At 35.4% G+C, this 13,093-nt stretch overlaps 1 protein-coding gene across 1 annotated transcript in view; it reads left to right on the top strand.

The window, feature by feature from the left end:
* STK17A (serine/threonine kinase 17a) overlaps nt 1-13,093 on the top strand; it is a 28,398-nt gene that overhangs the window by 3,668 nt on the left and 11,637 nt on the right. Inside the window, exons 2-3 of the mRNA XM_082045946.1 lie at nt 4,684-4,896; nt 11,596-11,740. Of these exons, the coding sequence (XP_081902072.1) occupies nt 4,684-4,896; nt 11,596-11,740 (358 nt within the window). The remainder of the gene's footprint in view (nt 1-4,683; nt 4,897-11,595; nt 11,741-13,093) is intronic.

Below are 13,093 nucleotides of genomic sequence, written 5' to 3'. Positions count from 1 at the left end.
GTATTACCTAGAGCTTCTCTAAAGAATCTAGTATAATTGTATTTAGTTGCTTTGCTCGTTTTCCTCAACAAAAAACTTCTAACTAATTGCACATAAAGTATTACTAGACAACTAATCCTTCAGCTCACTGGAGTATTGCACTGTTTTAAATGTAAAACAAGCTATGTACATATTGAAAATCATCATTTGTGTACAGAAAATAATGCTCCTGGTGCTAGAGGTGGGTTGGAAGAAGGTGTAAATCACTGGCCTTTCTTTCCTCTCGCTTGATGGTAACATTCATCTTAAGCTATTTCTCTAAAATAAGAAATCTTCTGCTAGCAAAATGTATGCAACACATATATGTAAATGTAGTCAAGTGCAATTCAGTTGATGCTCATCATTCTCAGTTTCTTATTAAAGCAGACAAGCTCACTTTCCACCTGAGCTAAGAATAACAAGTATTTAATAATTTTAGGACACTGAACAGAATAAGGAAATATTATTTGTTTCTAACTAGCGAACTGGCTGTAGATAACCCATATCTTGATTTTTTTTGTTGTTGTTTTTTTCCACAAACTCTGGCATGACCTTGCTTATTTCTCGGGCAGCTTTCAGTAATGTGCATCTTAGAGGCCCATGACATTTGTACAATCTTGTGCATCGGTAGGAATGTATATGCTGTCACACTTCTGTCCTCAGCTGCTCTCTGCAGTAGCACAGCTGGGGTGGAACAGTTGTGGAACTAAGTAAAAGTGGAAAAGAGGTGAAAATGAAGAGTTGCAAGTAGTTGATTCCACCATTTGACAATAACTTTATGCAAGTAAATAATTTATGAACATCAGAAATTGAATGCCATACCATGCTGTTTGAAAAATCAGAAATTCTAGGGAAGGAAAAAATCTCACTTCAGAGAAAATGTTTGATGTGAGTTACATAATAAATTGCATAGTGTTTTGTGGGTCTTGGAAAACATTTCTGAACTTTATGAAAAGTAAATATCTTCACAGGAGTTGCTATTATTCCTGCATTTGTCACGGTGACAGGGTTTTATTGGTCGCTTTAAAGATAATTATTAAAGTAAGGTTAGTTCTCTGTTCTTCTGAGCTTATGACAACCAAAATTAACTGGTGTGGCCTAAATGTTCTTGCTTATCTGATTTGACATTTGATTTGTGATTTGAGGCTTTTGCTTTAAGCCATAATGTATGCCAGATAAAACAATGCTAATTCTGTTGGTGATCTGAAAAGATGACATTGAGCTTCTTTGAAATCAGATATGATTTATCTGAAATCATAATTCTTGAATGAGACTCTTGTGAGGACTGAACTACTTCTGCCTTCCTATTCATGTCTCCCTTCAAAGAATTTTTGTTTGCGTTCGGATGACTGATAGTCAGTTTTTAACTTTGGAAATGCACATTCAGTATTTTCTCTCAATATTGCTCTTCCTTCAATGCAGTGTTCTCCCTGCTAGCTTTTCTCAATACAGCTAAACAAGCAGGGCTCTGATCTAATACCATTTTCACTATTTAATAGGATTTTTTTATAAGGAGTTCTGAAAAGCAAAAATGAAGCCTGTGCCATGTGTACTTTATGGGAAAGCTTGTTTCCATCTGTTTTGTCTACTATTCTATCTCTATCAAAATAAATTCTCTACAAATTTATCTTAACCATACAGTGGGTGATATCTTTGGATCTCTCAAATTGTTTCAGGCATGAATCTATATTGCTGCACAGTAATTAGTTCCATTAGCTATAAACGTCAGGTTTGCCAAGTTTGATCTTTTGGGGGATTGTATTCAGAAAGGATGAGTTCTACAGTCTATAGTTATAATAGCTCTAATTATAGGTATAACCATAAAGAATCTGGGCAGGATTCTTGGTCTTAAACAACTAAGAGTTAGTATTTGTCAGCTGTCTGAACTCCCGTGTAACCTGTCCTTTTAATTACGTCACCTGTCAGGCTTCTGACCAGCTCAGCTAAACAGGACATGCGTGGCCACACACAGTGGTGGCTCTTGCTGTTTCTTCCTGCCCGGTGAATACTGTTTTATTTCCACAGTGACTAATGTGCAATGAATTGGCAACATTGCTACTCATTAGGCTAATTAACATGCTTCCAGATGGGTTTGTATGCAATGCAAAGCAAGGCCATGCTTCTTGAAAGCTGTATTATTGAGATTTTAAACTTTTCTATACCGCTCTCTCTAGGTCCTTCACCAGTGCTAGAATTAAAAGCTTTTGACTCTGAGCTAAGACAACATTCAACCGTAAGGAAACCATTCATTCAGAGACTATTTAAGAAAAAATAGAGAAGGCTGAACCCAGGGGTCTAGGTTTTTGGTAATAAAGGCTAAGTATCTACCAGGCAGTAAAAAAATTTGCTGTTAAAGAGCTTATCTATTAGTCTTTCAGTTATCTGTTGACTTTTTTCTTATCAGCGTAGTCAATAGTGGTTTGTTTTGTTTTTTTGTTGTTTGTTTCTCCTGTGTTGTTTTTGGTGCTAAAAATTTCAGGAAGGATTTTAACGCTTTTGATAAATTTATACCTTTATACTGTACACAGATTGTACAGATGCATGTCTTCATTTGGAGCAATTTAAAATCCTTTTTGCTGCCCACATGGGGAGGGTTGCTCTCTGTTTGTTGTGGTTTAGATTGCAATACTGGAGGGATGTTTATACTTGTAACTACCAACACTGATGTCACAAGCTTCCTAGAAATCTACCTAAAAGAAACACTGTCCATGCAATATTTTGGGGATTGAGAGCACATTCCAGTGTTTCCTGATGAGCTGTCTGTACTGTACACGTTTGTTATTTCTTCCAACGTGTTTTCTGACAGATGCATAGCAGGCTCCTAGCAGGTTGTTAGCCTTTAGGTGTCTGTTCCTCCTGTGGTGTTCTGTGGTAACTCTATTAACACATTTCATAGTGATCTTCTGACCACACCGTCATAGTGCTACAAAATCCTATAGTATTATTTTAATGCATTTGCAAAACTGTAATATTGCCCTAATGTATATATTAGTAATTAAGAACTTTATTTCAAGAAACAGGATTGAAGGCATTGAAAGCATATTCTTACTGTTTGTCTGCCTTCACAGCCGTCTGGGCTGTGCTCTGATCTAGTCTTCATACCTATTGTGCTGTAGATAATGTGTGCTTATGGGAAATATTATTCCTAGAGGAAAACTGTGGTTGTATGAGCGGTTACAAGTCAGATTATTTTGGTGAGATTGCCTAGCGAATACCCACTTTGTGGGATCATATTTGACTTCATTCATTTAGACTGGCTAATTTTGAAACAAATGCTTATTTTAAGTAAGCTGACCACAGCTTCTTTTAGCAGTTGCATTTCATGGATAGCTGTCTGCCAATAGGTTAGGAGCTGTGAGATGGAAAACTTTGACATGAGCTGACTTAGTTAAATCTGTGAACTGCAGCTTGGAGGTAGGAAAGGCAAAGCTCATGTAACTGTATTCCAAACCAGATGAGGACTATCATTTTTGTTTCAACAACCCTTCGATCAGTTAAATAAAGAATCAAAATAAAGACCCTCAAGCAATTCCTGCAGCTTTATAAGACCGTTTTTGCATATAAATAAAGAGATAGATTTGATGAACATTATACATGTATGGTAATAACTAAAAAAAGATTGCTATACCTTAAAGTACGATAATTCATCATTGCATTAGATTACAGATTAATTAATAGACCTTTTTGGTTTAAGAATTCATGCTGTATGAATGAAACTTAGTGGAGCAGGTGGCGTGGGACTCTACTGCAAGGAAGTTTAGAGCAGACACTTCAGTCCAAAATGCTGTGGGGAAGTCTTCTGACGTAAGTGCTGCAGCGTGGTTTTAGCCAGCCTGCTGGCTTCCTGTAACTCATCGGTTGTGTGTTGTGTCAGGGATGGAGATGACGCTCATTAATGTGGGTTAAGCACTATGCTCAGTTCTGCTCAGTGTGTGTCTGTGTTGATGTTATCATTATTGCAAAAATTTTGCTAAAAAACTGTATGCTGGCCAAGGTGCTTAATTTCTTTTTTTTTTTTTTTTTTTTATTATCTATGTTTCTTACTTACACAGTGAGACTAAGAATAAGGAATTTTGAGAGCTGTTAAACAATCAAAGAACTGACTCGTCATTTGAGACCTATCATGGTGAAAACAAAGTGCTATCTTTGAAAATACAGAGCAGAGTCTGGATGTTACATGGCAAATGGAGCAGGATTTTTAGCAGTTATTCAATAAGAGTGATGGCTGCTGTTGCCTTTAATACGGTGGGAAACTTTAGAAAACTAACTGGGTTATTGTGATGTAGACACCGAAAGTAGAAAATGCCTATTTGTACAGTTTGTTTCTTCCAGCTTTTTAATGAAATTTTTGAGGGTGACATAATTTTATGAACTAGCACAGATTGTTTATTCTGTATTTTTGAAATCCAGGTTCCTTGAATTGATAGGTTTTTTAATTCCCTATTTTCCGTGGAGATTAAATTGCATTCTGAGTTGTAGTATTCCTAACTTTTAAGTGTAGGGGTTACCACTCAGTAAGGCATCTTTGTAAATTTAGAACATATTTTAAATGTATCCCTTAACAGTGACTGAGTTCAGATTTCCTGAAATGTTAAATTATAAGGGTGATACTAAAGTTGTCATTAAGAGACTTAATTTTAACTTTAAATTCTTCTTTAATTTCAGGGGAAAGTTTGCAGTGGTGAGGAAATGTATCCAGAAAGACACTGAAAGAGAGTTTGCAGCAAAATTCATGAGAAAAAGAAGAAAGGGCCAAGACTGTCGGATGGAAATAATCCACGAAATTGCAGTCCTTGAGCTGGCACAATGCAACCTTTGGGTCATTAACTTGCATGAAGTTTATGAAACTGCGACAGAGATGATTTTAGTCCTGGAATAGTAAGTACTACTAATGAGTCCTGAATAACATTCTGCAGTATTTGCGTAAAACTAATAATGTAGAAATACTGTGTGTCTGTATGAATAAAGTGAAAATATCTTATTGCTTGTCTGTTACACTTGCATGAGTTCAAAAAGAACCGCTACAAAAATCAGTATTACAAGAAATTATACACAGTCTCGTAACTACTGCAGGTTATAATAAATTTTTCCAATTATGTGGTATCTTTCAAAGCTGAACTATAAATTGTGTATTAAAAAAAATCTTAAGTTAAATATGACCTGTGTACATTCCCTACTTGTATAAGAGGACTGCAATGAGCATCTCTTCAAAAAGTGAAGTTTATTTCATTGACTGCAACAAAACAGACAAAACATCTGTTTGGTTTTTTACCACTTTTGAAAAAGGTATTGAAGCAACCTCATTGTTAGAAAGAAACTATCAAAAACCCCTATGACCTACAATGAAAAGCTCTCTAAATCATCTTTCTGGCAAAGAAAAAGGAAGAGGATTCTGACCTAGAATAGTTTCTTTCAAATGACATTTAACTTGACTCTACATTTGTGTGTGTGTTTTTTAGCTCCTTGGGTTTGCCCAGGTGGGTGTCTCTGCAGCTGTTGTGATTGTTCATCTAATAATATGCCAGTGGCTTATATGTTTGGCATGTAAGTGTCAAGAGACAGTCAAATGACTGTTAAGATTCTGTTCAAGCTTTATGGATTTTAAATAATTAGGAGAGGAACAGGGAGGCTCGAGAGTTCAGAAGTTACTTAACCTGTCTGCTAAGATAAATCTAGTTTGTACAGCTCTTTTCTTGCTTGATAACAAAAAGAAATAGTGAGAAATCTTGTGTCCCAATCTAATCTCGTTTAGATATGAAAAGAAACTGTATCTTTAGTGTTCAGTGAAATGGAATCAGAGTATGTCTGCTAAGGCAAACTTCCTTCCAGAGTACATTTTTTCAGCTTGATTTTGCCCTTATGGAATTCACGATTTATGAGATACTCAAGTATCTGTTATAATGCAAAGGTGTAACAGAGCTTCTAGAGTTTTAACTGCTGCTATTGGAGACTCAGAAATACATGCTTTAAACCCTAGCAGCACAGATCTAACTAGAATACAGTCTAAATTTCTGGATCCTGTAAGTGTATGACATGAGCGGTAGAATGAAAAACTTGATATCAGCAATGGGTTTTGTGATAATTTTAATGCAAAATTGCTTGTTTTCTTTTATAGCTCAATTCTCTTAAAATTGCAAAACATTTTAAATCCAAAGTATTAACTAGGTTGTTCAGTACTCACCAGGTTGTTCACTAATTAGCAACATTATATTTTTTATATGCATCAAACAGTCATACCTTTTTTCAGGTAAATAGCTGTGTGTTAAGTTGTAAATTACAAAAAGTCATTCCCTGACTCCAGTCAGTATGTCTGGATGCTTCTTTAATGTCAGCATGTTCCAGAGACATGTTGCAACAAAACAGGTATGAAGGTTAGTAAATTTCTGACATTCTGTATGCAGGGGATTAAAGGTCATATCTAGACTGTAAGCTTCTCCAGGACATTTCAGTTTCTATTAAGCTCGATGGTCTGTGTGGCAGATGCTTTATCTTGGGAAGGAGAAGAACAAATACTTTATTGTTGGCCACTAACTTTATCTGCTAAGGTTTTGAAGTTTCTTGTCTTGATGTTGAATCTGTCGTAAGGGGTGAGGAGGACACCTAGTGCTTTGCCTTCATGAAGAGAAATATTAATGTTACCTGGAGGGTTGTCTTTCAAGCACTATCAACTTTTGACAGAAAACAAACTTAAAATTGGCCACTAACTGTTAATATTAAGTGCTGAGGAATGGGAAGCAATGAGGCATTACAGTATCGGCTTCAGCTGGAGGGTAGCAAATTGGTGGTTGTCGGCCTCCACCCTTACAACGGTCTCTGATTTGTGTTTGTCGGCACAAGACATGAAGCAGAGGATTTAAGTAGGAGTTGAAGGGGTAGAATGTAAAGCCTGGAGTTGATCTGTGGGTCAGTCATGTTTCTATATATCAGTGAAAACTGAATGAAAAAGAAATCTGGACTTTTACTGAAAAAGGTAGAGATACAGTCTGGGAAGCCTGACACATCAGATATAAAAAGAAAAAAGCAAAGTTGATAACTTTCAAGCTCAATATTTGTATGCAAAGTACCTGGCTTTTTCCAGTTTCTTTTGAAAGAAAGAGCAACAGAACATCTGATGCTTTAGAACTGGTGGGGTTTTTTACAAGTGTTCATCACGGTATATTTATACATCTGTGGAAGGGATAGATGGTATTAGTGGGCTGAATATTAAAGAAACCTGTATGTGTAACTTCAGAGTCTAAGCCGTTAAGTATTCTTTTGTGAAGAGCTTCTTAACTGAATAATTACCTGCCAGGGTCTTGTGTAGATGTAGTAGACTGTTGTTATACTTAAAAAAAAAAAAATAATAAAAAAGTTGTCTATATCATATGGAAAATACAGAGATTATTTGATGATGCTGGATGAATTGCTTTTTTAACCTATAGTTGTTTAGACCTGGACAACGTTACTACTTGTATTGTCCTGAATATTACTTATCCTACTCACTGGAAGTGCAACTGGTTAGAGTCTGCTGTCATTTAACAAAGGATTCAATAGATAAACCTTGATGCAAAACCACTGTAATCAGAAATAACTGCTGCTCCAGTGTTTGCATTGTGTCTATTAGGACAATTAACAAATTGTTCTAAGTGACAATCTCAAATCAAGACTGAAGCTCTTCAAAAAGTTTTAGGGGAAAACTATTTGAATGTGTCAGTTGCTGTCTGTGTTTCAGTTCTTGGGTTGCATTATTGGAAAGGTTAAGGGGAAAAAAAAAAAAAAAAAAGATAATTTGTCTGAGAACCAAGAACTTAAAAGAACAGAATCTACAACTCAATGCATTTGTATGCTTCTCTTCCCATATATCCTCTCATAAGATACAGATGTGCAGTTTTCTCAGGCTGTGCAGACATTGGTATGTTATGGTAGCCTTACACTGGAAAAATTCTCAGTAAATTCACTTGCTTGTTTACTGTGCAATGTTGTGCTGAGCCAAGGAAAGGAGGGTAGGTACGACTGTAAGCAGTAGCAAAGATGAACCTTTGCTGATAGTGTTACAGCCACCTTGGTGTGATCTTTAATATAAGCTCTGTGTACAGAAAGCAGATGGGTTTCCATTTATCTTCCAAAGACAATGCTTTCAATAAAGGCTTTTGGCAGACCATAACATTTAGGGAGTAAATTTTTGACCCTTGCAGACTGTATATGCTCTCACTTAGCATTTGAAATCAAGTGTAGTCTAGGAAGTTATCTATGTATCTGTACTCTGTGGATTTGTACTTCTGAGTCTTTCAGAAGACTATCTTAATGTCTGATCCATTAGAGCTGAGGGAATGTTTAATTTTTTCAGATGCACTGAAATAGGTTTTTTCAATATTTTTCTAATGATACGCTAAATGACTGTGCGGGTGTATTTTAAGTACCCTTGAGAAAAGTAGGACGCTGAATTCCATGCAGTGCATTGTTAAGCTGTTTGAAGGAAGACAAGCAGTCTCCATTGAATTTAAAGTCAACATAACTGTAACCAAGATTAATGCTCTGGCCTTCCAAATGACTTTTAGCTCATTTATGCTGATAAGCAGTAATAGAATGTTGGCATGCTTTTTGTTAATGAAGAGCAGTTGGATTTCACTTGAAACTATAGAGAAGTTAATAGCTAAGGGGGTGTATACTGGAGAAATAATGCCTTCTAAGTAACACTGGATTTCAATATGTTGTGCTCTGATATATTTCCTTATTAATTTTTGTTTTCAGATTAAGATGGCTGGTTTTCCTAGAGATTTTCTTGTCCTAAGGACAATTCTTTGCTTTTATCCTATGGGAACATTTTGTATGGAGATGGGTGGGGGTACCCAGTGGTTTGCAAAGTTATTTTATGATGACTGTTAGAAAAGCTACAGCTTAATAGAAAACGTGATCCTAGAGGAAAAATGTGTAAATGTTGTGAACGCCAGAGAACTCCTGGTCTGTATAGAAATCAGAGGAATGACATGCCTGTGATACCTTCAGAGCAAGTATCAAAACCCGTCTGTGTTTTGATTGAAGTTTTTTCCCTAAACTCCAGCAAGGCAATATAAAATAACCGAGTTGAAAGTATTGTTAAGGAGCTTGGCAGAATTTGGCATAGATGTGCGGGAGAATCTTTTTGGAGTTCATTTTGATGTTGTACTTCCAACCACTTGTGACTGGGTTGGCTCACAGCTAAGCTGGCTGTTGTGCTTAAGTGGATCAGTTAAGCTCACTCCACAGCAACAATACACGAAACAGACTTGAAGGAACAAATTTCCCCATGTTCTTGTAAAGGGTCACTAGTTACTTGTTTGAATGGGGTAATTTTTTGATTAAATGAATTGCCTGGAAAAAGTTGTTCTAATTAGTAAAGTTGATTGAAAAAATGAAACATCGCCTGTGAAACCACCTTTTCATGTGAAACTTTAAGGGTAATATTAAAATTCTCTGTAGCTTACATTTTAGCTTGATGCCTACTTCAATGCTAATATGTTTATTAGTGTCACTTAATTGTAACAGATGTCTGCTGAATAGACGTATAGCAAACAGGACTTTATAAGGCCCCCCCGTTGCTGATTTTTGTTTCAGCAGAGTCTATTAAAAATGCAGTGTGATCCCTGGTTGACAACAGCAATTTTGTTGAAATAAATCCTATTTCACATAGAATTAAATAGCAGAAGTACTGCTTCACTTATTTTAAGTGGCCAAGCAATACCAGAAAAATCCCAGGGATGTTACTGTAAAACATATTGTGTTAGTAATTTTGGTAGTAGATATTACCACCGCATTTACATTATAATTTACTGCTACAAGGAATTAAATATTTCTTCAAGTAACATATTATGGAATTCTTAAAGGAGAAAGTTTAATTTATTGACTACAGTAGATGTTTTTCTATCCTTATCTTGAAGATCCAAATGACGTTGCTTTTCAGAAGAATTATTTTAAAATTTATTTTATTTTAAAATATTAGAGTATACCTGTTCAAGCCTGAAATGTTATTAACTTTTTCCTTGAATTAAGTAAAAATGTACTGAAGAAAGATGTGATAAAGTGTCAGGCATATGCAATTCTTCTAGAGGAATTAAAGCATTAATGCTGCTTTGGTGGAAATTGATTTCAATTTTGAGTTCTATCATCTTTGATAAAGGATGAAGAAAAATAATTATTTCATGGACTTTTTTTAAAAGAAGCTCTTAGTTTCAAAAATAAAACTGCATTTCTGTACCAGTATGCCAGAATATAGAACAGAAATATAAAACTCTTTAGATAAAGACATAACCCTCTTTTAAATTCCTTTTGCTTGTAAGACACTCCACAGGAAGAATTTTAAATAATGAGAATATCTAAGAAAGCAAAAAATTATCAACCATGACTCATTTTCAGGTACTGTGACTATAGCAGTTAGTATTGCCAAAATGAAAAATTGAGTATATTTGTGTTTTCTGTGGGTACATAGACCAAATTCACCATTTTTATAGAACTCTCATTTGTTGTTACATCCCTGCTGAATACCACTCTCTGTCTTTTGGATTGCCAAGGTAATATAATTTATTAGAAAAGAGCAAGCTTAGGCAGAATAGATGGCTGTGCATCAGTAATGACTAACGCTTGTGCAAAGTCAGGTTTGGCTTGTCACAGTTTGAGGTAAGTGGAGAAGATCCTGTCCTCGGGGGTTTCACATCTTTCACTAAGGGATGATTATAGAATTTCATGCAGAACAAAGTGTGTATGTGTTGATTTCATTTATACTTTGCTAAGTAGTAATTCAACAATCCATATGCAAAATGGTTCCATTCTAATGCCCATTCTTGTTTTAAGATGGAGCCTCTGCTCTGCTCATTTTCCTTTAGATGCTACATGGTTATGTTGTAAAACAATTTTTGTTCTCTAGAGTCACTCTTATATGGAGACGGTACTGCATGTGGCTTCAGAGTACTTTAAAACATTCGTTCATCTGTAGGTTGTTTTTTTGGGGGGGATTGTTACTTTGTTATTTATTTAAATTATACAAACAAAAGATAAGGAATCAAACTAAGAGCTAAAATTTTTGTAACTATTTTTAGGTGAAGGCCATTTAGAAACCGAATGCATCCCTGTGTACCAGAGACCTCAAGAACAAATTATAAACTTTACATTTAAAATTTTGAGCACGTACAAAGTATTTCGAGGAGGATTGGGGGTGGGGCTGTTTTGCTTTGCATTTACAAAGGCTCACCTTGGCCAAATTTCCAGGTGGTTTCACATAAATGGTAAAAGGCACATCTTTTACGTAAACACTGCCCTCCAACGAATGTGGCATTCATCTTTAAGCATAGTCAGTAGTGTTTCCAAAACAGTCCCAAAAGTTTCCGCAGTACTCATATTCTCTAACCTAAATGACTAATGACTCATCTTTGCTTCTCTCCAAAGCCACCACACTGCAGAGAGGCCTTCCTAGTAAAAGCTTGCCAAATGTTGAATAACTGAAAGTATCGCTATTGAATGCTACCGCCTGCTGATCTTGCTTATGCTAAATAAAATAGTGTAAGTAGAACAAAATGGGTACTATAACTGAATATTTAAAATAATAAAATTCGTCTTGTTCCATAGCGCTGCTGGAGGTGAAATCTTTGACCAGTGTGTGGCTGAAAGAGAGGAAGCCTTCAAAGAAAAAGATGTTAAGCGACTTATGAAGCAGATCTTGGAAGGAGTTTCGTTCTTGCACAGAAACAATGTGGTTCATCTTGACTTAAAGGTAAGATTGTTGCTGTATTTTTCTCATTAATTTCTTCTTTGGTGACGTCTTGGTCATATGTCATACTAATACTAATTTGTAATTAACACAATTTTTATCTACTTAATTCTTCAAAGGATAAAATTCAACCTTTGAGGGGTTGCAGGCATTTTGGGGAATTTCTATGATTATGTAAAATATAAACTTGGTTTGATTAATGGAAATGTAATGAAGTCAAAAGTGGATTTGCATTTCACCCTAAATTGCAAATGAGTACTGTGGGTAAGACTTGGCTCATTTTTAAAGTGCAGTAAAAATGTCTGAGTATTGTATGATCATTGAAAAATAGGTTGGTTTTAGTATTGACTTGAGTTTCAATGAAGCAGAAGGATGGCAGAGACAGCGGTATTATAAAGTATAATGTTTCAGAATTAAGTGTTCATACTGGACTGGAAAACAGTATGTTAATGTGTTAAATGTATTTCTAACACTTCAGAGATTTTTTTTTTTTTAATTACTGTAAAAGTTAATTTAAATACTTGTCAATTACTGCCAAACAGTTGGCCACCACCCTATTGGTATATCAATTATCATGACTTACTGGAGTAAATATTTTTCTTGCTCAAAAATACTTTTGACCCAAAGGAAGAGAAAAATATAGTTGCCATCCTACAAATATCAGAGTATTGTTTATGGTTGTACCACAGATCCAGAAAACTATCATCTCCCATTGGCAACAAGCTTCAATTAATTTCCTTTAGCTTCCATTTGTACTCTCATACGGAAGATGCGATTTTGTCTGATTTTGAGGTTGAACTACTTTATTATTACTAAGCAAGGCAGTAGGGAAAGTATCTTGCATTAAAATTTTTGAATTCTTTTTTTGCATGTCCAATTACCATATTTACTAAGTATGTAGTAAGCCGCTACATGTTTCTTCTGTTGCTGAGATCCTTACTTATACTTAATTGCTTTTTGGCAGTAGTACAAAGCTGCCAGTAGATTCCAGTATCAAGCTGTACGTATTTAGTATATAACCTAGCACATCATACACCATTCATCAGCTAAAGCAGATGATGAGTAATATTTGCACACAAATACCTCACCTGCCTGGTTTCCCAACCATTTATTCAAATTAGCTCTGGAATCCTTTAAAATTCTCTGTAGTCCATTGATTTAGTCATACACGTAATATTTTAATAATTGTGTTAAAATAATTAATGGAAAATTTTTAGCAAGTGATGTGAGAATAAGGACTCAGAAGGACTGAAAATGAGCAGTTAGAATTCCTTAAAGTTCCAGTACACTTTTACATGAGATATCCAGTGTCTGTACTATGGTTGGCCAAAAGTATTTCCATTGAATGTCCTTGAA

The sequence above is a fragment of the Streptopelia decaocto genome (genome assembly GCF_964273445.1).
Source record: "Streptopelia decaocto genome assembly, chromosome: 2".
In the NCBI taxonomy this organism is placed as follows: domain Eukaryota; kingdom Metazoa; phylum Chordata; class Aves; order Columbiformes; family Columbidae; genus Streptopelia; species Streptopelia decaocto.
The sequence above is the reverse complement of the archived record's forward strand: the minus strand, read 5'-3'. Positions and strand labels throughout refer to the sequence as shown.